Genomic DNA, 26,339 nt, shown 5'->3' on the forward strand with positions numbered 1-26,339 from the left:
GTAGGGCTAAAGTCAAACATGAAGAGACACACTAATGTACAGTCAAATAAAAAAAAAAAAAAAAAGAAAAAAAAAAGAGACCAACTACAACCACTTTTGTCCAACCATAACTGCATGTGACAGGAAAGGACTGAGTTGCAGACTTTTATCCTTTTCCCCACAAGACAAAATTAAACAATTTGAAACCAAAGCCAGAGTGTTTCTATGAATTCCCTCTTAAAATATTTTTCTTTCCTTTGCTTGCAATTCCTTTGGAGGAATTTGATTTGATAACTCTAACTCTTTATGCACAGGCTGATTGATAAAGCTAAAAATAAATTCTGATTGTCAAGGTCATTACACCTTCCACAAGAATGCACCTAAATACTTCTAGCACCTCTCACAGCATAAGCTTAACACACGAAACTTAGTAACTATTTTATGAAGGTTATATCAATGTTAAATGCAAAGAACTTCTAATTAAGAACACTGAAGAGATTAATGTTAAAGGTGCATTTAAATACAGAATATGTGTTTACATGCAAATTTTAGCTACTGGATGAATGGAGCACTCCCACATAGTCACCAACACTTATGTATGTGGTCACAGCAAGAAAAATCTCATTACTCATTTCTGGTTTTGTTTTTTTTTTGGAACAGCCACAACTATATTTAGTTTGCTGCAGCCACAGCAAAAACATCTTCAAGAAACAGTGGGGAACTGCTAGTGAGAGAAAGCACTTTTTTCTAGGAACAGATTCCTACAGATCTGAGACATACCCTTTGGTCCACAGGACTCAGGCCTTGTGCTGTTTTCCCTTTCTTGCTGTGTTGTGAATTGTCACAATCATATTCTACTTCTGGTTTGCTCAGGTCTCTGCAGAATGTACATATCCACTCTCCACTGAACAGAAATGAACACAATTATTCCAGATCTCCTGGGACAAAGTATCATCAGTGATGACTACAAAGATTTTTTCATTAGCTGTTACACATTCACATTGTACTGTAGTAAAGACTTGGATATCTAAAGATAAGGAATAACTTAAAGCTCAAGATAATTCTGCCAGTCAAGGCCATTTTTCCTGCCCTCATATTCCTCTCCCAAGTATGTTCTAATTAAGGTTAAAACACCTTTCTCACCAGGACTTTAAAATGAACTTTACATAACAGAATCACACTTTGAGAGACCATGTGTTTATCAGATAAACATTGACCAGTTACACGCAAAACAATTCAGGCAGGCCTTTGAAATGTCAGATTTTTTTACTGTCAAGAAATCATCCAGAACTAGCTGATGTTCAGGATGAAACACCAGTTTTGGTACTGTGTTGCAATCTACCATACGAGTAAGACCACCAAGCTCTTCTCAGGAACCACTACACTGTTTCTGGTACCTTGGAAAGCTGAGGAGTGTTGGTACATGACAAGTCAGGTGAAACACCTTCGGGCACTTTTCACAACATAATAGATCCCCTCCATTTTGGCATACAGCACACCAGTCTTCATTTGGATCATCATCTTTGTTATTGCCTTCTCCTCCAATTCTAGCTGATCGGTGCATTAGACTCCGAACCGGGGATTTTCCATTTACAAGGCTATGTCCAGACTGTTTGCAACTTTCAGTTAAATCTGCTGGTTCAGTTTTTACGTGATTTTCAAGACTTCCTAATGCTTCTAATTCACTTTCCAGATGCAAGTTAGTGGATAGTGGTGGTGTCAAGCTGCTCTCAGGACTGCTAAGCTGAAATGAAAGTAGCACATGAAAATCAGACAGAGTCAATTTTACAAGGGCATCTTTCTTCATATGTTGGAAGTCAAAAGCCATCCACCATTTAAAGGTACTATACTCACTTCCCCAAATATGTGGCAAATCATTATGAAGACCTGAGTAGCATACAGTATTGAAAACCACTTTTTCACAAGTCCATCCTTTCAAGAACAGACTCATTTCTACTGATATATAACACGATAAACAAGCTTTCAAGCCAAATACAATGATAAATTGTTAAAAATGTACCTTCACTGTCATTAGGAAAAATCCTCAAATCCATCACCCTGCTCCCAGTACACAATCCTATTAAATCAAGCATAGCTGGGAAACACTGAAAAATGCTCACTTGCATAAATATTTTATTTATGCTCTGGTATAAGAACTTTTGACTGGTTGGAAGATTTCTCAATGTAATTACATACGTATGAATGTTCAGGAACTAGTAACAAAGGGTAACCTACAGCTTTTATTAGTTAGGGATTAAAAGCAGCAAACACACTACACTGCTGGTGGTATTTGATTTTAATAGCTAACGATAAAATTTACACAACAGACTACGCTGTGTCTGGCAGACCATAGTATTAAAGGGTACACAATAAAGTCCTCAACATGGACCAAACTGAGATTAAGTTCCGTTTTCCATCGGACTACTTTCAACATGCAACTACCTGTCATAATACATAAAACTGACAAGGACTGGGTGTGTTTTGCATCCACATCACTAGGTCAAGTCCTGTCCAAATCAGGAGGGGAAACATCTGCCATAATTTAATGTTTATTTGTTCAACATAAGCCAGCAAGCTACTGTCCAAGTCCCACTGCCACCTTATCGGTACCTATGTCACAAATCCCCAGTAACTGGCAGTCTTAGCAGTACTACAAAAAGAGACAGCTCAACACTCAAGCTGGCCCACACTTAACGTTCACACATACTGCCAGGGAGCAAAATCTCTCTCAATCTTCAGGGCTGTTAACAGAATATGAGGCTTAAAAGTAAAATTGCTTTATTATTTCCAAATTCTTAAGCATGCTGCTAGGAAAACCATAACATACTGTTGCACAAACTAACTTTACCATGCAAGCACTCCTTCTGCCATCCTCTGTTTTTTCCTGTTTTACGGTTCCTGAGAAACTGCATATCTCTTCCTCTGTCCCTGGCTCTTGCTTGACTTTCACTTGGTCAGACTTGAAGTTAACACTAGTTTTCTCAGCAGTTCTGCCCGAGGAGCCACAGCTAGAAAGATACCAGCATATAAATAAGAGGAAAACTCATCAGAGCAAAGACATTTAAGTGACCGTTTCCTGAACAATTTCAAAGGCAAAGCATGTCAGAACATTTACAGGATAGCTCAAGTTTACAAGACAGCAGAGAATCATAGTGAAAGAAAAAAAAAAAAAAAAATAATCAATCTTTCTCCTGTAAGCATTTTTCCATTACTGGGTCACAGTTATATCAAAGCCCTATTGACCCATTGCCAATTCATTTTTTTAATTCTTCGTGTCTGATTTTTCAGCCTGACAGTGTTAATGTAACATACTCACCTTCCTCTGCTACCTGTGCTGGAGGTACTAGGTGGCCTCACAGGAGTGTGGGAGTTAGATAAACCTGCAAAGCAGCAGCATAGAAGTTGACTTGGTACAAATTTACATTCTGCAGTAAAATAAATTACTAGTGTTGAGTAATGCCAGAAGTGCTGCTAGAATATCCCAATTTAATAATTCACACAAGTCAGCTGCCCTCTCAGTCATTTGGTCAGAGCAAAGGTCTAGCACACCACATTAAATAAAAAAAACAGACAACACAGTGTTGTTAGAGGCCCAATAATTATTTCACCTAATCCAAAGAGTGCTATAGCCCTCAGCCCATTAAGTCCTCAAATTTTATCCACTGACATCCACCAATGAAATCAAGAAAATCTGTACGTTTTGCATGCAGGTTTTGAGAAATATAATAAGTTCCACTGCTGCAACCGTTCATTCACAGAATCTTACAATAATCTTGCAGAGAGAAGACTAAGAGAAACAGGTATCAAATGACCGAAATCAGCTTCTTACTAATAGAAATGGACATTTTCAATGTTTAAATAACTCAACATTAGGTATTGGTGACTTAATTTGTTCACATGCACAACGAAAGCTCTATCATCAATTGGCTATACTTAGAATGACCTTGCTCAAATGATTGTTGAGTGTAAGTATTTCTGTGACTAAGCTATTCTATAAACTTACTTCCCAAACTTCAGAATGGTCTAGCCAGTCATCATTTGGGGGTAATAACTGAACTATGTCCTCTGATGCACAAAAAAAGAAAAAAAGGATTGTGGTACCATAGGACAAAAATATAGTCTATACATGTATCTGGAATACTGCATTCATGTGCTGGTACTTTGTTACTATAAAGATATTTCTGAAGGAGAGTAAAATTTAAACTTCCAGAATTTCTTTCTGAGCAAAATAAATTTTAAACTAACAAAATATCACTTCCCTTTTGGCAGGAAATGGTAGGTAATCATCTTCAACTTAAATACCAGAAATACCCATCACATTTACCTGATGACCCTGGAGATAGAGCTGAAGGTCCTGGGGAGGGATTCATGGTACTTGTAGGTTGTGGGGGTAGGTGGCTGCCTGAAATGTATCTGCTTAGAAGGTTATCTAAATTACTTGAACCAGCATCTTCAAGCTAAGAAGCAAAAACAAAAGTCTGAATCAGAGAGGTCTAATTAAAGTTTCTTAATAGTTCCTCATCTTTAAACTATGACCAGTATCTTTACCAGAGTTGTTCACTATCCTTTCAAGGATTCAGGACATCAGCAAACATTTTTGTCAGGTCATAGAGATCAGTCTTTCAGAACAGAAACCCACAGTCAGAAACTTAAAGTAAGATTTTTCAAAAGCTCCTAAATATGTGAGTTCTTCCAGTATGGTCATAGGCTGCACTTACTCTAGGTGATTCCAGACTTTCAGCTTTCTAGATGTTCAGTGTGTTAGTCATACAAATGGTGCTAGTCATACAAATAGTGCTACTCATACAAATGGTGTTAGTCATATGAACTACCAGATTACTAATGTTACAAGAGTTATTTCACAATTAAGATATTAAGGGAAACCATGAACTTGTTTTTCCTTAGCATGATGTGAAGTCTCCCTCCCTCCCATTCACTTTTTACACAGATTTTAGTATCTATTAAAAACAAGGAAACAGGTACCCTATTACTTTAACTGCTTAAAGGTATTAACCGCAAGACTGCATAACTGCAAATAATGTATTGAAACACACTGTATTCAAAGTGGGTTTTTATGACTGTGCTAGCAACTTGAAAGTCTAATAGCTTCCTACCCAACTCTTTCATCAACTAAAAGCCCTAACAGCTATTACATGAAGAGGTATAAAAAAAAAAAAAGAGTATCTTAACAGAATTCTGCATTTTCAGTGCACCTAGAAGTTGCATGTTTATGTTTTAGACTATCCCACTAACAACTATTTCTAACTTGGAGTATCATGAACTTTAGACACGTACAGCTAAACCAGTCATAACTAGTTATACTTGTGTTTTGTTCTAATGACTAAACAAAGCTTCAGCACTGTAGATCGATCACATTCAGAGATGTGATCCTTTTTTCCCCCCACTAGTCTTACATTAGCGAACTACCTGCAGCCTCATGAGAAAACTGAATGTACAACCCTTGAACATGACTCTACAGATTAAGAGTTAAAAAGTAGCTGTTGATATTACAGCAGACCATCTGCTTGGATGAAATTTAGGTTTTGTTTTTAAGGTGATTGTTTCCTGTATCATGACCAAATCTTCTGTGCTTCATATGGGCATTTCAACAAATATCCTGTTCTCAAGATGAAGTCATCATCCTCCCCTCCGTGGCTTCCCAAATACTCTTGCAGAAAACATATTACTTTTACTTCCTTTGCCCCCACTCGTACATTAAATTATGCTTCTGACCTCTCCAAACGAGCTTGATTTCCTCAAAATCTACCTAGCTTGTGTGCAGTACTATCTACTGCCTCTCTGGGCAAAGAATACAGGGCGCACACTGCAGTTCCAAGTCCGTGAGTACCAACAGTGTGCAGATGAAGTGAACACTATGGAAGCAGCAACAGTCACACTCTGTGCAAGCAAGAATTTCCAGGCAGACACCACCACAGCTCAAGACTAATCACGGTGGCCAGCTTAAATGTTCTGCAGCACCTTTCAGGATCCAACGCTAATGTAAATGCTGGCCTCTTGCATACAAGGAAATGATTACAGCCACATTACTGGGGTACAGAGGAAATGTGAGGAGAGAGAAAAGCAGGGCAGTGGGACACCCTTTCTCTGTACTTCTTGCATTTAATTGTTACGTTTAGCAACATCACAGAGAAGTGCCAGGCAACTTTAACTCTGAATAAATTACCATTCAGGGCATTCGACATACATAACTATTCAACTATTATAGTGGTATCTTCCCATGTGATAATCTTGTGGAAGAAAGGAAGTGAACACAGTACTTGGGATTAACTAATCTAAGTATGAATTTTACTGTATGACAGCCATTAAATACTCATTAATCTAAAGGTTAACACAGGTCAAGCAGGTCAGCCCTATATAGTGAAAATAGTTGCATGCCCAAGCCAAGGGCTGAAGATTTTAATTCTTCAACTTTAAGTGATAACTAACTATACCATTCCACAGACAAGTACTGGTATCCAAATAAAAAAAGATACAGAAAGCAAATCATTAGTTCACCCACAGTGTAAGTGCCTGATTTTCTCCACTGACCTGGATGGGCGGAATATCTGGCAGGGAAGGTAAATTCTCTGGGTTTGTTACAGAAGGAATGAGTTCGATTGCTGTAACGGACGGACTTGTTGGACCACGGTTTGCACTCGCCATTGTTGCTGTAGTAGGACTAGTTGGATTAATAGTGGTGTTGTGCACAGAAACAACTGGAAAAGGCCCCGCGTGCCCAGGGTTAGAATGCTGTAGGAAAAGAAAAGAGACCATGACTGCATTACGGACAAATCAGCCACTGCATGTAAAATTGCAACATGTGCATTATATGATAGTCCTCAACAAAAAAAGGGGGGGGGACGACATATAAACTCACATTTGTATCAACATAACCTGATAGCACTGAATGCAAAGCAACTGCTACGTTTATTTACTTGGAAAGAAAAAACACTTTATGTGGCTAGATATTTAAATATATAGCACATCTTCCACCAAATTATTCTCCTATATAGTTATATTTTTCTTAAAGCAATTACTTCCTCCAAAGACAACTTTAGAGTCCATGTCTGTCTACAAACTTTTTTTTTTTTCTTTTTTTTAAAGAAAAGAGTAACTGTTTCAAGTATTATAAAGTCATTTTTGGCTTTCCAGTCACATTAACATTCATTGTCAAGAATTTTTATTCTTAATGTTATCCAGAGCTCTGCATCATGCTTCAAGTTTGAATTTAAAAACACTTCAGAATTTGGTTTCATTAAAACCCCTCAACTACCTCACTTTGAACTTCACTATTCTTGACTATTCTCTAAGAAACCCAAAAGCTGAATGTCACCGAAAAATTAAAAAGGAAATGTTTTGTTTCCCAGAACTAAAATGCAATACACACATTACAATTCATTTTCATTCTTAAGGTTTGAATTTTCTTATGTTCAGCAAAAATGTCACAGTACAGTATGCAACATGAAAAAGCATATAAATGTGTGTAGCTGTGGGTTATAAGTGTTACAGAAACACATTTACAGCGGGAGGTAATGAATCATCTATTGTAATGAAAGTTTGGCACAATGGCACAAATGAAGCGTGTACACAGGATATACTTGTCTTTGAAGGTGAGGTTGCATCATGGAGTATTGTGGTCCATTGTGGCGTGGTATTCCTGGTATACGAGCAGCATTCTGAGCCATTCTCATCTGATGTGCTTGGAAAGCCCCACAGTTCATGTTACCCCTCTGCATGGTCTGCATGCTGATCAACCTGGGAGGCTGCAAGGGTTTTTGTTTTTTAAAATTTTTGCTTTTAACATGGAAAAAAGAAGCCAATCTCTTTCCACAGTAGTAGGTTTACTAGTTACATAACATCAAGAAAAGCCAATAGCTGTCACATTTAAAGTATGTCAAATTTCAAAAGATTTTCACATTTACAAACTGCTTTTTAAGTTTATATTTGACAGGGCAATTTTAAGTTTCGGTGTTATGGTAAAAGGTGAAATAAGAACATATAAGAGACTTACCTGCTGCTGTAAGATTTGTGGACTCGTCTGCCTGGGAACTGACCCAGCTGGCTGTCCCATCCTCATCTGCTGCAGTTGCTGATGCTTTTGTGCATACACTTGCTGCTGCATATGCTGAAGTCGAAGCTGTGCTAGATTGATTTGTCCTGGAGCTTTGTTGATGTGGTTTGTTCCTGGAGGAGCTTGACCAACCACTACATTAGGAGTGTAACTAGGAGTTGGTTTATTTTCAATGACGAGGTTACCTAAATAAAACAAAAAAAGAACTAGTAAACAGTTAAATCTCCATCATCATCCGAAGGTTGATAAACGCAGAATATTCAGATGTTTCTAATTCAGTTTCCTCAGGGGCAATAACAAAGCAAATTAAGTTGGAAATTTTCTTTTTAAGTCTCCATAACCATACATGAGAGAAGCAAAAAGAAAACTCACACTACAAGAAGAAGAAATTGCAAAACTAAAAACATGACCTGTGAGGAAAGAGTGAAAGAACTGAAACTGCACAGCCTAAAAGACAAGACAGAGATGACTGTTCTCTGTGTTCACAACAAACAGACAAGATGAGAAACAAAATAGGAAAAAAGCGTGTTGAGCATAAAGTTTCTATACCTAAGGAAGCAAAGCCCAGGAAAAGATATTTGGGGGACAGTGGAGAGTATCCCATCACTGAATGACTAAGAACAGGTTATACAACCATGACACAAAACACTGCTACAAGTGAGTCCTGCCTTGATACAATGCAATGGACCACATTGCCTCTCTAGCTATCTCCAGTCCTATTTTTAAAGGGAAAAGACAGAATGCTGATTTTTTTCTTTGAACATGTACTCATTGGAATCTGCATGTCACTTTTTATTGAGGTTGACAGTTTCTGTTGTTTCCTATATAGCTTTCCCCACCTACCCTGGGTTCCGAGTCAAACAAACTTTGAAGCTCTGTCCTGGAAAGCCTTGCTTTTTCCTTCTTGACTAATCTCCAAGAGTAACAGCACTCAAAAACTGCTTGAGGAACTGCCCATGAAGGAATAGTGTCAATTTTAAACCATCACTTACACAATGAAAAGTTTGTTTATTTTGCACATAAACCTCCTTGACGACTAAAGACAGGAACACCAAAACATAGCTAGGAGACTTATCGAGCAAGAAGCAAGTACATACAAAAGCATCAGGAAGAGCTGATATTTTTATCAGATTTTCTAATAGATTTTTATCCAACAGAAAAGTTCACAAGCAGGTGCTAACAGATACCTCTGTCTCACTGTGCTCTCCCCACTAGCTCACCTCCCCTCTTCTCTCATTTAAAACTTGTTCTTTGAAAAGCATAAGTGATTAGGGGACTCATATGGAAGAAAAACTGTGACACAACACTGCCGCAGGATAAGGCAATAATAAAGAGGCTAAGATATTAAACACCTTACATCCTTAAAAGAGCACACATTACTGCATCTGACAACAGTCAGCAATGTGCAGCACTCGTAACTGCAAATGTCCAGTGATCCCAGCTGTCACTAAGCAGTCATGCAGTACATGAGTGCTCAAAGCTCCTATCTCACCAAGACTATTACAAACTCCCATGGCAGCTAATGCTTTAGGGCAAAGAAGGAATAAACAGCTGTGCTCATAAGAACTATGTAAGATATAAAAGCTTACAGCTATGGTGCCATAACCTACCGTGTGGCAGTTGCAAGCAACACACACACAGGAACAGCAGTGTATCTCCCATTACGAGGCTCTGTTTTTCTTTACCTTTATAAATGTGCCAGACATCTTAGAATACAAAACTACTTAAACACTGCTTCTTAATTCACTTGCCTTTCCAGCAATCACATGGACTGGCTTGGTACTTAGCCATGAACTTAGCTCATATCAAGTCCTCCTAATTATGCTTGTTCATGCAACTTCCAATACATTAAGACATCTAGTATTACTCCATATGCAGCTAAATATGAAGTTCAGATAAGCAAAACTGATTCTATTTACTTGCCAAAAAAGCTTATTCCAGAAACCGAAGCACCCATTTAGCGCTAGTGTGTTATACTATAACCATCAGAACCACTTTAAGAGGGCGTAAAAAGGGCCATTCCTAGAACCATTCCCATTGGAAACCAAAACCTGAGGAGAAAGCTTTGCTAACAGAAAGAACAGAGCAGATAAGGAGGGTAATCAGGACTGGATGCGTTATGTCAATAGAGTTTTGTTCTTCTGCATTAAGAGATGTATTGCACTCCAATTCACTCATGTTGGATGAACACCCCCAACTCAATCTAGTTTTTCAAGTAACACAGAATAAACAAACACAATTTTCTCACCTAAATTGACGACGTTCTTTGCCCAGAATGTAGGGTCACAATGGAAGCGTATTGCTCCATTGGCAGCTGGGACAGGATCACAACGTGCCTTTAAAATGTGACGTAACTGGAATGTTATCTAATGGAAAGCAAAGACAAGACTGTTGATGACAACAAAATAAAGAATGAGAAAGTTAAGAAGCGTGCATTTGCCCAACAAGTTTAGACTGCCAGATCACCAACAAGGACTGTCAATAGCAAGTTTGCTTAGTAGCTTGGAAAGTACTCAATTCACCAGGAAAATCATCCACTGTACAACTAATTTTTTACTCAACTCTGAGGATTACAGAGAAGTACTGTTACACAATAATACAACTTCTGCAGTGACTCAAGTGAAACAACTGAGGTACCTTTACAGAGCTTGACCCCATTCCTTCTATGATAATACTGTTAAGTCCTTAATTTATGAATGAAAAGTGGTGTAAAAGTTAGAAAATCTATCCCATTATTAGAGAATGGTTTGTTTTGTTTTGTTTTTTTAAATGAAGCATGAACAACTCACTGTCTCTTCCTTGGGTATAATCTAGTGAAGCTACACGATACTTAGAAAATTCTTTTGACTAAACATTCTCTGTACTGTACAGACAAGTTAGACGATGCTTCCTTACCAGCCGTTTACTGTATAGCAAAGCAGTACTGCTGCCACTTGCAATAGCCCAATTAGTAAAGTTCATCACATGCTTCACTTGTCGCGAAAGACCAGTGATGTCATTTTGTTGTTGTATTAACTTCATCTGTCTCTCCTTTGTTACATTCTACAAAGAAACAAAAACTTTATTACAATGGGGGCTTCAGATTTATCAGGGAAAATGTAAACCACTATCACAGTTCTTACAGAAAAAAAAAAATGTCACAAGCAAAGCAGCTTATGCTAATGCTCATATTCAGAGTGGCTAGACCCATCAAGTAATAATTCTCTATTATTCCACTCTACCATTCTTCCCAGAGTGCAGGGAAAGTAGTGGGCTCAGAGAAGAGCCTCTGCTTCATCCCAGGAAAATATCAGCTACTAAACCAAGACCAGTTCTCTTCCTCATGTTGCCAGAGGCATAGCAGCATGACAAAGAACTGGGGGAGCGACCCAGACTGGGGCCCAACAAAACTGCCAGCTCCATACTGGGTGGTGCCCTGACATTCCTGCAACTGCCACCACAGCAGCTGCAGAGCAGCAACTGGAAGAGACAGCAACAGTGGTGGCCCAGGTACTCGGTTGGAACACCAGCTCCTGTGCCAACCAGAAACTGCCTCTAAACACCTCCCGAGTACAGCAGGTAAACTCAGCAGCCCCATCTCCGAGAAGTCTTCAGCCTTTGATAACCTGCCAGCTGTACATCTTGTGTGAAAAATCTGGGCTGCAATACTGAATCTTCAGGATTCAAATTTAACAATACACGATTAGGCAACTGTTACAACCTCACAAAAAAGGAGTTTCCAATGGAATTTTTCTAGCTTGTAACAAATGCTAGGTAAACAAGAAAACCCAAAATTCATTTACTCGTGTAGCTTCGAATTATTTATTTCACTCCTGATCAAGTAGTCTTTTCTTCCAGGAATACTCATTTCATTGCCAAATAACTGTTCCTTAACCAGAAAAAAAATCTATTGTAATTAACTTGATTTTAAATTTTTTCAGTCACATCATGGCAACCTGGCAATATGCTATGAACTAACTTCTTACGATGGATCTCCTCTCTTCAGGTGAAAAAGTAATCATAAGTTAAATTTTCATAGATTTGAATAAAAGTCAGAATGTAATTATTATTCAGAATGTGCTAGCTGGAAAGTATGTTTAAAGTCATTGCCTCCTTTACAATGCCAATCTATATAACTTAAAATACCAGCACTACACCTTCATGTACAAATACCTAAGACTACCATGTCTTTGAGAACCTAGGTGTCCTTAAAGAGTCAGGATTTGTTTGAAGTCAACACCACTTGTGAAAATTACTGAGGAAACAAATACTAACAACTGTCACTAGGATCACCACTGACTTAACAGCAGTCAACATGACACTAGGAGAGAAAATTAATACTAGCCTGCGTGCTTCCCTGCTCCCTTCCCCTGCTACCACCACCCTATAAAAGCAAAAGGAGGGAAACCAATTTTAACAATGACCTAGCACAACTGACAGAGCAAAGAATGATGTAAAGTTGCATCAAACACATTGCATCAATTTGTTACGTGCTCAAGACAAAGTACACAGACCTGTCTCTAGGAGTTTATACTGTACAGAAAAACTTCTAGACAAGGTATCAGGAGAAGACAAAAAGAAGCAGCTCAACCATAACAGTGCTAATATATTTATGTGAACCTTAAAAAGCTATTTGAGGGAAAGAATAGATTATACACACCTTAGAACTATGTTATAATATAGAAATATGGCAAACAGAACATGGAAGGGAGATTTTCAGACACTCCTTTATGATGAGCCCGATTTTGAATGAATCTGAGGCACAGACATAAAACTAAAGGAGCCACAGGCTCTAGCTAGCAAAAGGATAAACAAGAGATTTAACTCCAACACACCATTCATAGGCAATATTAGTACTGCAACACCTGCAGTCACACCAAACAAACTGTTTTCAAACATGGAATGCAAGTTCTCAATAGGGGACTGGAAAGAGTGAACAACACTATTATTTTTTTCTCTTAACTGTACCTCAAGGTGCTGTAAAAGAGATTTTCCCTTTTTATTGATTTCATTGATGAGGGTGAATATAGCCACTTTGATTTCCTGTTCTACTCGTTTGTTAGTTTCATTTACTTCTTTTATCCTAAAAAAAGAGAAATGTATTGTCAGGCAGTCACTTTATACTATGCCACCATATACTAAACACCCCAGGCATCTTCCCACCCTTGAAGAGTGAAGGGGCAATTTCTGGATTGAAGAAGTTCCGGTAAGTGCAAAATTTATAGCTTGTTTTATTTCTAACAGAGAAATCATAATTAATCAACTTTTTCAAAGAAGCCATCTAGAATTTCAGTTTTGGAAAAAAATTTAAACAGTCTGAGATCAAGATGGTATCTCAATTAACAACTTGTGTTTTACTTAAAGTAATATGAAACAGTTTTGTGGTTTATACACTTTATTTATATGTTTCCACAAACACACATAGAGACATACCCAGCCAAGACCACATGTGTGTGTATGTACACATATATATTTATCTCCATATCATGTCTCTTTCACTATGAAGAGTTTATATATGATGCCTTAAACTTTTATGCTATTATATATTAACCAGAAAGGAAGTCAAGCCTGAATTTCAGATGGACCCCTCCACCTCCTCCAGAAAATCTTGTAACAAAAAGGTTATTACATACGTGTAATCAACACACAATAAGGATATAAACATTTCACTAATGATTTGCCTGCCATTAGTCTACATTATTCTCTTGTGCTTCAGTACTACTGCCTTTCAGTTTTATATACCTCACACCTCTTCATCATTTCCATCATTGTCATTCTTCCTCAGTTTTAGTGTCTTCGTTTTCTCAACTTCTTCAGACTCAAGCAAATCATCTTGAGCTCTGTCCACAGAATTTGAAATGCAGCATTTCTTAAACTCCACTGTAAATTCTGGATTTATTTGAGCCTATGCTGCCTTAATCTAATGACAACATAGTGCTGCTGCAGGATTCTTTACTTTGCTTGTAGGAGTCAGAGCACAATACCTTGCCATGAGCCAGTCTGAGTGCAAAGACTTAAACTGTCCTTTTTTAAAGGGCTTCTTTGCTACTGGATCAAGCATCTGAACTTGTGATGTCATTCATCCTGATATGATCACAAGACCAATGCTCATTTGTCTGATGATGATCTTCATTGTTGGTGTCATACACCCTTTAAGGCATCTTAGACACGTGCTTTTTCATGACAGAACAACCTGGTCTTCTACTCCAAAAAACATTTAACCAACCCTTCATTAAGTCAGGAGGCATCCATCCTTGGCTTTGGCACCTAACAATTATTCCAGTAGGGAACTATTCCTTCAACACTGTTTTACGCTTCATGATCACATATGATGGCAATTTCATACCATCTGCTAACACTGACAAGATTATTGTAATATACTTTTTTTTCATTCTCTGAAGTTTTTATGACAACGGATTTTGTGCCCTACACTTCAACAAAGTAACTGAATGACATGTCAAAGCAAACTAGTGTCCTAGTGTCTCACTTGCACTACCCATTTGGCTCAGCAGATCATCGTGATCTTAACCCAATCACATGCTGCAGAAATTCACTGAATTTTCAGTGAAGCCAGAAACTCTTAAGCAAAAAAACATCACAATATGTTACTCATACATGCACCACCCATTATTGGCCTTGAATTCTTACCAGAGAATGTTTTATGACATTTCTTGAGCTTTCGGTGTGAGAGACTGAAAGAGTTAATGTCTCAAATATTGTGGTGGGGGAAGTTCTGCATAGCAAGGAACTCTGCATAGCAAGGAACTCTGCATAGCAAGGAACCACAGGTGAAAAGAAGCCCATCAGCACCCAGAGGTCTTGCCGGAGGGTGCACAGCTCCAGTGTTCTGATAATGCTGTTCTAATATGCTGAGCAGGGCGATTCACCATGCCATTTTGACAGGATGTTCTGATATGCTGAGCAGGACAGCTCACCATGCAGGACGAGATCACATCTGCAGGGAAGGGGAAGTTACCCCCCAAAAAACTCCCAAGTCCCAAAGGCTCACAAACTGCTCATGACACCTAATTGGCCTAATAAGTTGAGTGCCTGCCCGAAGGAGGGGCAAGGATGATAAAAGGACACAAACTGAAGCCCCAGGTGCATGCGCCCACTGGGACTGGACCCCTCAGCTGACTGAACCAACACTGGACCCAAGACTGGTGAAATCTTTCTCTTCCCCTTTTTCTCCCTCTGTCTTGTTTCTCTCTTTCGTTTTTCATAATCCCTATACCTCATCCCTTTAAGACATAAACCATTGACCAAGTCTGGGACTAGGAGTGGATCCAGCTGCCCCTGGGCTCCTCTCTGTGGAGGAGCCTAGAAAGCAAGGGGGTCTGCTCTGAACCTCCTGACCCAACGGGAGGGATCTCCTTCTTCCCTGAATTGATGTATATGGTTACCACGGGTTGCACAGGTCACTGAGGTAGTTCCATGCCAATTCCTCTTGTGAGAAACCCCACTACCTACTGTTATGCCTCCCAAGTTCAGGTTGCTTCTGTCATAAAATAAAATGTTTAACTGATCGTTTGGTGTCGTTTCACCTTAATTTAGCCCGAGGGAATTCCGAATTCAACACAACTCCCTGATCTATCCAGTCTGGGTCATGACATTCAATTTAATTATTTCCCATGTAACTAGGTTTGTGTCATCCTCAAGCATGTAACAATTCTACAGCTGGTCCTCCTGCTTCACGATGGTGTTCTCTTTGAGGTCCCTTCAAAGAATTCCATGCCAAATGAGCATATAAAAATTTCCATTTTCATTGCTTCCATCTTCACACATTTGCCTCTGTCATGTCATATGTTCTCCTTCCCTTACAACGTTTTTTTTTTGGTTTTTTTTTTTTTTTTTTTTTTTTAAATGTACATGGTACCACTAGGAGTTAAAAATCTGCACCAGAAATTCTCCTTATATATCTTTGGTACACTTCCTTCTACTCTTGTACTTCTGATCTCCAGATGATCCGGCATGTTGCAAATGACTTAAAAGTTGCAGAAGGCTCACAAAACCACCGAGAATCACAGTGGAATTCCCTGACCTCTAGAACACCATATCACAACAAGTGGGTGAAAAGCCAGCAGCGATCACATGCTCTCTCTGTTTCTATATTCGATGTTCTATATGACTTGGAATATAAGCTAACCCTGGAATTCTTAAGTGAAACTACCTAAGGAAAAGCTTGTCTTCCTTTCAGATAATTACAGTAAGTTTTGTTTGCCTAATTAAAAAAAAAAATTCCCATTCAATTTCAAAACAAGTTTTTGTTACACAGAGGCATTCATATGGAACAAAAATATTTCAAGAAAAATTTGTTTACCTCTACAGACAACACTCCTGTCACCTAGAGCTGAACTTAGCAGAAACCATAAGATGTGTTTGCCTTGCCTTTTTTATTCCTTTTCTTTTTTTCCCCCTTTTTTCCTCCCCCCTCCCCCAAGTGTAATAAATGTGACACATCTTTGGTTCTACTCAAAGTTGCCATAAAAGACATCATCTTTGACATTTGTTTCTTGTAACAACTTCCAAAAGATGCACAGTATTGTACGGAAGAAAACATTACAAAAAGTAATTAAGTCCAATACAACTAAGGATATAGAATCAACTAAAATTTAAGTATTATTCTAGTCCCACCATTCATCTTACTATTACATTGTCTTTTTAATGAATCACAGTAACAGTTAATAATTTGGGCGTACTTACCTATTCTGAACTTGGGTTGCTGCAAAATTTACGTAATTCTTCTTCTCAAGAAGTTTGGCCAATAGGTTCTCAATTGCACCCTTCTGGTTCTGAAAAGCTTCTTCAAGAAACTGATACCTTTTAAACATGCAAAAGAAGACATCAATTACCAAGGAGCAATGTGCTGAAACTAAGGGTTCCAAATTTAGATGTAAAGCTATAAGATTTTGAAAAAAATATGACAAAACACACAGGAAAAAAATCAAAGTATATGTATGCTAATCAGTGTGCAAAATGTTTCAGTACTGATAAAATCCTTTCTAAGCATCCAGAAGACTGAACCTCTATGGATCACTTATTAATTTCAACTACACAGGGAGACAATGCACTGCATCGTTTCACAAGTTATGGAAGCTATGGAACACCAGCTAAAGGAGATACCAGAAACTTCAGAGTTTGACAAATCGTATTGTTAACATTAGATGAGGAAAATGCACTAATAGCTTAAACACTCATTAAATGATACACGCCCCCCTCGTCCCAGAAAAACAGTTTTTCAGCTGAGATTATACTGCTCATATTTGACTGAATTAATCTGAAAGAAAATATTCCTATTAAAAAAAAATCTTTTTTTTTTTTTCTGTTTTTTGGTACTTCCCAGTGAAGAACATGTCATTCCCTTCCAAGTCCTTCAACCAAGCAGCTATTGTATCAAAAGCACTTTCCATTACTTCATCTGAAAACAGTGCAAGTAGCTACATCGAAGGAAAATAATGAAATTAGTTGTTTTCCTAACATACTATGCATCAGAAGAGGAATTAACAATGCAACAGAAGCAAAACGCCTATGTTGGAAATGGCAATGGGAATTAAGTAGCTTCAAGAGTTTTCATCTTTTCTGATTGACTGCTCAACTATCAAAAGATTCCCCTCAAAACCCAGGATTCCTATTAGTCACTTGCCACTTCTTGTCTTTGCAGTAAGTAAACTTCATGCTTCTGAAATATAATTTGTTAACAACAGGGAAAACTTAGGTTCCCAGAATGTCTTCCCTTCTTCACTACACTAAATCCCAACATTCAAACTGGCAGAAAATTCCTACAATTAAAGTGAAACATCTTATAAGCTGCATTAGAAGTAACCTATACTATCTCCCAACCACAACTGAAAAAGAAAGTAGCATCATCTTTTGTCAAAATCTAGGAGAACATTACAATCTAATCTAACAGGAAAAGACTGTTTGGATATATGAGCAAATTTACGGTAACACTGTCTTGATTCAAATTACTCACAATTACGATAACAGACTTAGGCAAAGAGAACACTATTCACAACAGAAACGACTCTGCTCCTGTTCATTCCGTTTGTACCAGCAACAGACAAGTTTCAGCTACAAGAGTTTAGATTCCTCAGCCTTAATGTTAGAATGTTGCTTTTTCTAAGTACATACAGTCTAAAGTTCTTGCAGACAGACAGCATCACAAAATTTTAGGTCCTATAATGCAAAAAGTAGCATTACGAAAGCCCAATGGCCACAAAATTTGCGATGTTTGGAGATCTGCAGATTTGCTAAAACTATTTTCATGAAGTTGAAAACCAGATTTCCACTTTAAGGAGAAAAAAAAAAAATCTACACTTAACTTAGTACTGCTAAAATTTTGCTGTAGCTCCTGCTACAGCCAAAATTATTATTTTTTTTTTTTAAATATTGTATTGTACTTCTAGCTTCCAAAGTGTGTGGACTGAAAACTACCTAAACTAGAGGAATTGCACACCATTAGGCTGCTAAAAAGAATGTCAGTTGTCTACAGAATCACCAGCAATTCTTTCACTTGAAATTCTGAACCGAACAGTGGACCATATTGCTACTGAAATGGTAGGATTCATCCTCCTCTGGTGCAAACTATTAGGATTTCAGGTAGGAAGTAAACAGGAGATTAGAGTCAATTCTTGTTTCCACCTGGCATGATTTTCCTTCAATGATTTAGTGAGCTTCATAAAAATCTCAGTTGTACTTCGTGGCAGACAAGGCAGTCGCCCTAATCATCTGTAACTGACATCTGCAGACAGAACAATTTTTAAAGAATATTCTGCAACAAAGCATGTTAATAGCAAAGTATTCTCTTCTCTTACTGGAAGAGAACAGGTAAGTAGAACAAGATATATCTGTTAATCAGTTAGCATCATGCGCAAAATAGATGCAAAGAAACCAACTAGAAAAAGTTAGCTAACATATCCTAGGAGACCACGCTTTCTGGACAAGTATGTCACGATATTTATGATCAAGCCTATGAAAGAACAGAGCAAGAATATTTGAGGTTGTTAATATTTTAATAGTACTAATTTCAAAAGTAGAAGCTCTCCATTAGGCTGCTGTTGCAGTCTATGAAAGTAATCACTATTCTGGGAAAAAAAAAAAACCCACAACACTAAATTCAATATTGCAATGTACTGCCTAGCACCTCTATAAAGAAGTTACTTGTAGCCTGACTAGGAAAAGCAGTGCTGCAGTGGCTGATAAATACATATTTATCCCCAGATTCTCTATTATAGCCCTGCAAAATACTTTTTCAAACATTCAAACAACTATACGACAGAGCTGCTAAAGAGCAGGAAGTTTTAATGTATCTTAAGAGGTTCCAACTTTTTTCTCACAGCTAAGAGAAATGCAAGCTCTGGAGACAAAACCCATCATTTCTTTTTACCTGGAATAAGGCAACTTTCAACAACTAAAAACAATTTTTCTGTCTGTACTAGAAGAATACATTAATCTATGAGGCAAAATTTATACCTCCTTTTACAAAATTACCCTAAATTGAAAGACTGTTGCATAATAAAATATGCCCTTTCAAAAAATTACCTCATCCATGACTCAATATCACTTTTGCTTCTTTACAGCACCAGGTGTTCAGGGCTGTAGCGATTTCTATTCAAGTCCTGAATAGAGTGACAGCACTGGTAAATGCCAGGCAAGTTAACACCTTAATCGCACCAAATCGCTTCAGAACATGTTGTTTTGAATCTGCTCTTAAAATACTTGACAAAGCTCAACCAACTGATCACTTAAAGTTTTCAGTACTCCACACAGATTCTCCTTTGCAAGGGATCATTTCAGTCTGACAAAGAGTAAATACAACAGTATTTAATGACACAACTGTTTTAAATCAATGCCATTTCATCCTCTGAGAAACTACACCACAGGAATTAAGACATGGTAATATTTGTACCTGTGTTCTTTGTGTTCCAGTAACTGACAGTCTCTGCATGTCAGCCTGTCACATGTTTCACAGAAAAGTTTTAACTGCTCTTGTTTGTGGACAGGACAGAAAACAGGACGTTGACCAGATGCTCCCACGGCCTCTGTTTTTAAAAATAAACCATTTTTGCATTTTAAAATAAAATTTAGACAATCTGAAGAGCAAAGCAACTAACTTCCAAGCTAAGTAATAACTAAGAATTTGGACAAAGACAACTACAGACCTGTTCTCACCCTAAAGTTACCGTGAATACATTCTCATTGAAATATTTACAGTGCCAGTGGTTTATAGCTGTTTCCGCTTTATTGTATTCAAAGAGAAGGAGGAATTCCTCTCCTATCACAAACACTCAAAAGACACTGGCACCTGTGAGAATGTAAAAACTACACAAACACCAGGATCGTGTACATATGTTTAAAGATTAAATTGCGTGTAATTTCACCTCTGACACACTGAAGGATGGATCAAACCTCACAAACTTAGATAGTGTCAAACACCCATAGGTTTTCTAAATTATCACTTCAGAACCTTTATAAACCTCATTAAGTCATATGCAACTGAAGTGGTAAATGCAAAGCAAACATTGCCCATGTTAAAAGTTACTTAAACCCCAGCTAAACTACTTAACTTTTCCACTTAAGCAAATAACAGGTAACGTCAAAAAATAGTTCTGAGTTTACGAAAAGGTGCTGCACGATCTTCTAAAGATATTTTGAGCTTAGCACAGAGGAAAGCAGCCGTTGGAAGATACAGCAGGTAAGGTTTGAAACATGAATGTCTTCCTCAGTCTCCACCATTTCTGAAGCTTGTTATATCATGCAAGTTATTGTAAAGAAAGAGAGCTCATGAATCTACAGCTGACACTCATTAATAGAAATTTAAAGTCTCCAGTGCATATCTTAGATTCTAACACAAAAGAACGGAACAAGCTCATCTGAGAAAATAATGAATAGTCATTCCCCACAATCAAGAGAGTTACTAAGGATCGCTGTACATCAGGTCAAAGGAAGGCTACGTTCTCGCCATGTGCTAGCATACCAACTACACGTGGGCTTCCATCTTCATAAACACTAACCTAAATTTCTGATAGAAAGTTTACTTTATGGGAACCACCATTTTTTGGCACCTCTGCACTCAGGTTACTGAAGGGGAAGTGAAGCTATAGTATCACCTTGACGTTCACAACACAGCACTCATAATGAAAAACATTAGTAATTCTTTGTAGGGCCCTGTAATTTGATTTCACATTAAGGGTATCTTGTCTACTAAGATTAATACATTTAAACTTAAATAGGTAATATTTCTTATTAAACAATACCCATTAAGAAATACAGGGAAACCTCTCCAAAAATGAAGTTTATTTGATAGAGCAGGTGAAACAAGATCATTGTCTAAAAGAACTAAGCTCAAAAGCAAACTTTTTAACCATTAATATGATTTTGACAACAGTTGGCAGAAAGCAAAGCAGTGTTACTCCTTTGAAATGGCACAATGAAACAATCATGAAGATCTTAATTTATTTTAAATGTAGAGCGCAAGCAAAATGTCAAGGTATCTCTTCCTCAATATGATCAGCCTTCATATACATCCAGACTGTGTAGAACCTACAGGTCTTCTAATCAGGATTTTTATCCCATTTACAAATAAAATCTTCTAAGCTAAAATCCAGTTACCTTTTACTTGTTTTGAGAATGTTTTCCACATTACTTCAGTAGGTTACAAACGACATATGGTCAAATGATAGTTTAAGAATTAACTTCTAATAAAGCTGCACATCTAAAACTGTATGCACACTTTGCACATTCGATTTTGCTAACTGAAAGAGATATTAAACCTAAAATAAATTCAAATTCCACATTTACTCAGCAATATCAATACAACAGTAACATCATATTGAATATGACTATAAGCTTATCTGTATATACTTCTCTACTGGGAGAACTATAATTGCTCCTTATAACCAAGTACAGCAAAATGTATAATTTAATTTCCTTGGCCAATGGATAAGATCACCAATATGTCAGTTCTCTCCAGATTTCAACCCCTCCATTTAGTTAGTTATTCTACTAAATAAAGGATTATTAAGAATGGATCTAAATCCTTTCCAAAGACTGCGGTCTCATTCTGTTTCTTCCATACTTATGGTGTTTTTTACAGTGGACATCAAACTGCACAAAGTATTAGCAAATAACCCATTTTAGTTTAAAATTTAGGTTTTTCCTCTATTTTTAGACCTACCAATTTTGCACTGGTAGCTTTTTACTAAACTTGTCTCAAATCTTTGGGGAAAGCCGTACAGCTCGTTGTTACCTAAATAATCCTCCCTCTCTCTTTTACATGTGCCAAAGAGAAAATGTTTTTACTACAGGCAGGACTAAGTGATATCCAAACACTCACCTGAAGATACATCCTCTTTTTTTCTGATCATATGATCTTTAGTAAATTTTACACGCTGATGAGCTTCTATGCAAGTCTTGCACAACCATTCCCCACACTCTACACAAAATCCAACAGCACTAGCATTATCTTCACAGCTTGTACACACCTGCAAAAGGGAAACAGTCAGTTACCATCATTTTCCTGGAAAGCATTAACATGTACAGAAACGAAAACAGCATGTGAATTGCAGCAAGCAGGAAACTGCCATACCTGTTCTGACTTCTCATCGGAGCTGCTTGGCGTTTCTGACGTGTCTTTTACAAAGTAGTTATCCACCAGATCTATCTGTCTGCATTCTTGGCGGCATATCGGACATCTGATTACGCCAACTGCAAAACAGAAGAAGTGTACTGTCCAGTCTGTCTCAAGACAAGCATCAAAAGAGGTGTGCCTAGATAGTCAGGTGTGACACTAGTGATGTTCATGAAAATGTCTAAGTAGCAGTGTGTCACAATATTCTCCCAGATACAACAGAGGATGTCTTCTAACATAGCCTATTTCCATGAGGTCAGTGAGGCAGATGCAGTAATAGAAACTACCTGAAGGTTTCAGTGTTTTTTCAAATAGTGTCCTGCAGGGAAGGCTAATACCAAAACACACATGACTTGATAGCAAAAAATCCTCTCATGCCAACTACATCTGCCTTTCTTCAGCACACAGAAAACTTTGCTCATATAGATGTAAATGTAAACACACATAGCTTCAACACTGGATGTCAATTAGACTAGTTCCCTTCCAGTATCCTGCTTTTTTATGCTCTGTAATTGCTAAATTAGAGTTTTAAGTCCTCAGCAGGGCTGAAAAGAAGTTACTACATGAATCAAATTCACATTTAAAGATGTTCTATGAACAACCTACGTTAAAGGTTTGAAAACTTATTTACCACTAAGGTAAGTGCTTAACACTGTCTTCCCACAGGTGTCATCTAGTCTTAAATCAACTTCCTATACAATTTTATTGTGAACGTAATTTTCAAGGAGAAGCTTTCAAAGTGACTAGGTATTTTTATACACTAGGACACTTGAAACAACTTTGAAAAGTAACTGTAATTAAGTGATGCTCAACTCCTTTGTGGATATTCAGTTAGAACAGTAAGACTTATTTCAGGGAGATTAATTACATTATAGTAAAATAGCATTAATTTTTTCAAGTGCTAAAATTAACAATGTCTTCAGAAGACAGAAGATTCACTGCAGAGCAACAACAATAATCCAACTAAGAATTCCCTGTCTCATCAAACCAAACACGCTTCAAGAGCAGGATGTGAAAAATAACCAGTATTTCAATACCTACATGTACAAGAGCTTTCATATACACAATGAAGCCTCTCACATCTGGAGAACCTTCAGATTTTCTTACTACTGAAAGACAAAATTCTTTAGGGAATACTATATAAAAGCCACCTATCAGCTGATGTGTATAGACTTACAGAACAAAAATTTCAAACATTTACCATTAAAATTATTCCATCTACAACAGACCACAGCTAAACCCGACTTTTAGTGCTGCCTTGGGTTAATCACACAAAATACTGCAGAAAAAGAAAAAAAAAAAAAAAAAAAAGCAGGCCAAGATCTATAATCTTTACACAACGCAAAGTCAAATTCCACAGATGCAAACTGCTTCCTGTAAGGCAGGTTTAGTTTTGTTTTTAAACCAGACAAAACACTGAAAGCTTGAATAAAATAGAACGATACAACTGGCAGTCCATGGGCTGGATTCTGACCACGGATAATTCCACCTTGCCCATTGCTTCTGTCCAAGAGGACATAGGGAACAAACAGGTAGTCCATAAATACTGCTCTCTCAGTCAAACACTGACTTTTTGCACCTCCATGTTCAAATACACTTTGCACACAAGGTGCCACCAGTGTTCTGCACATATCTCAATAGATCACAATCCTAAGACAAGGCCTTGCAATTCTCTTTCAGCGTATTATACTTCCTTTTCACATCTCAATACCCATTATTTCCAACAGTAGCTTTCCAGTATTATATGAGCCACTACACATCCCATACTCACTCATGTCCTGGTCTTTTAACCTAATATAAAACAAATTAATGCAGTATCATTTGTACTAGAAACCAAACTGCATTACTGAAAAGATACAGATGTGGCTCATTTTGTGAGGGGAGAGGGAAAAGTAGAGAAAAATCACACTGAAATAGCATTTACATAGAGGAAAAACAGAAAGAAATCCTTACCTGTCAAAACTTGAGATAATTTGCAAGCTACAAAGTTTATGGTAAAAATTTAATGAGAATGTATTTTAGGACAAACTAAGGCTCAAATGTTTATATAACCTACTAGAAAAAACAAGGTTGCACTGCCAGTTTCAGTCCAAAAAAATTCTTAGGTAAAAAAATTAAAATGAAGTAAAAGTAAAAATATCATCCTACTTATACTCCAGCAGAACTTATTACATTGTTTTTCTGCATCATTTTAAATTAGAAGCTTAATACTGTTTAAAAAAACAAACCCAAACCAAACACATTAGCCCTAGTACACACATTTCCACTGTAACTCTGCTTTCAAAACAGGCATGTAACTACTTCCAAGGAATGTATCAGACAGCACACAACAAAAAATATTGTTAAGAGATCAATTTTTTTCTAAATCACAGCTGAATTAGAATTAGACATATTCATAGAAATTATGAAGGTTAGACTGGTTTATGATGTCCCCCCAATCCTAATTACTACCATAAAGACTTCCTATGTTCTCAGCGATGGCTTCCCATTATTTTGAAGCCATAAATCGATATCCACAGGTTAACATCAGCAATAAAGTGAAGAGCTGAAAATCAGGAAGTTTCTTTCAGACTTCACATTTCAAATCCCATATAGCTCAGTTTCACCTAACTATAAAACAGAAATGCTTCTTCCTTGGCAAAAAATTTTAGAAGAAATAGTAAGTATTGACTGTATCACATGAAACTCTGCACTGAGGGTCTAAAACATTTTAAACAGCAGTTCATTTCTGACTTACAGTACACTATCATCAAAATACTGTCATCAGCATTAGCTACAGGAACACAGTTATACTTCAGGTGCCAAACCCCCGCCCCCCCCCCCAAAAAAAAGCATCCCAGGAATGTCACCAGTGATCCACAGATGCTCCTGTGAATACCCGTACCTTCATGAAGAAATCCAAGAACAATCAGCCTTTGGACCTAAAAGGCCACAGAAAATGATGAACTATTTTACAAGAGATGCAGATAACAGAAGTGGGCTTCTAAGCTTCTTACTCTGCATTTAAGAGGACTGACGTCACCAGTTTTCCTACTTGTTTATATCACAAACCTCACAATGGTATATAAGACCTGTAACAACCATGAGCATAAACACTCATTACCTCTTTTCCACAGTACTTGATATACACAGCTATACATACCAAATTTTCCCCTCCCTGCCATTTCCAGTAATACTGTGGTGAAATGAACTACATCCTACTCTCAATTAATTGAGCAGTTAAGATCAGATTCTACTTTTTGTCACACAATTCTCCAGACTTTATACAGAACAGCAAAAATCTTTTCAATCCTACATGTTTACTGTCTGCCATCCACCGCTACATACAACATGTAGCCTAAACTGAGTTTTGTTTCTCTCCTTTTACCCTACCTCAGGCTGATTTAAGTGAGAAGCAGGAATAATTTCTTACCCGGAAATTTGGTTTGAGAGTCACCAATCCAGCAGGTAGGAAAAGCCTGCCTTGCATTGTCAACCCCACTCAAAGGGAGACAGGTTTCACTTGCCATCTTCTCACATCATGAGCCATTCCTCCCTACCAGAGTTTCCAAAGCCTGCAACAGAGGGAGAAAAGAAACTCCCAGATTCCTTGCGACACGCTCCTAAGGAGTCTCCTGACACAGTCAGGAGGAGCAATTAGTCCAAGACACTACTCTGAGCTGAAGAAAACCACAAAGGAGA

The 26,339-nt window shown here is 37.6% G+C and overlaps 1 protein-coding gene across 4 annotated transcripts in view; it reads right to left on the reverse strand.

Annotated features, from left to right (window-relative positions):
* The window catches only part of TRIM33 (tripartite motif containing 33), a 42,137-nt gene that overhangs the window by 8,178 nt on the left and 7,620 nt on the right, over positions 1-26,339 (reverse strand). For 3 of the 4 annotated variants that reach the window (XM_052814402.1, XM_052814401.1, XM_052814403.1), the window contains exons 2-16: positions 22,617-22,735; positions 22,365-22,512; positions 19,938-20,070; positions 16,733-16,849; positions 12,998-13,112; positions 10,946-11,092; positions 10,299-10,416; positions 7,991-8,235; positions 7,578-7,742; positions 6,529-6,729; positions 4,304-4,436; positions 3,296-3,359; positions 2,828-2,987; positions 1,377-1,723; positions 760-883 (exon numbers count right to left, since the gene is read on the reverse strand). In XM_052814402.1, coding sequence (XP_052670362.1) covers positions 760-883; positions 1,377-1,723; positions 2,828-2,987; positions 3,296-3,359; positions 4,304-4,436; positions 6,529-6,729; positions 7,578-7,742; positions 7,991-8,235; positions 10,299-10,416; positions 10,946-11,092; positions 12,998-13,112; positions 16,733-16,849; positions 19,938-20,070; positions 22,365-22,512; positions 22,617-22,735 — 2,336 coding nt within the window. The remainder of the gene's footprint in view (positions 1-759; positions 884-1,376; positions 1,724-2,827; positions 2,988-3,295; positions 3,360-4,303; positions 4,437-6,528; positions 6,730-7,577; positions 7,743-7,990; positions 8,236-10,298; positions 10,417-10,945; positions 11,093-12,997; positions 13,113-16,732; positions 16,850-19,937; positions 20,071-22,364; positions 22,513-22,616; positions 22,736-26,339) is intronic. The other variant, XM_052814404.1, reaches the window with a different exon arrangement.

The sequence above is a fragment of the Harpia harpyja genome, chromosome 19 (genome assembly GCF_026419915.1).
Source record: "Harpia harpyja isolate bHarHar1 chromosome 19, bHarHar1 primary haplotype, whole genome shotgun sequence".
Taxonomy (NCBI): domain Eukaryota; kingdom Metazoa; phylum Chordata; class Aves; order Accipitriformes; family Accipitridae; genus Harpia; species Harpia harpyja.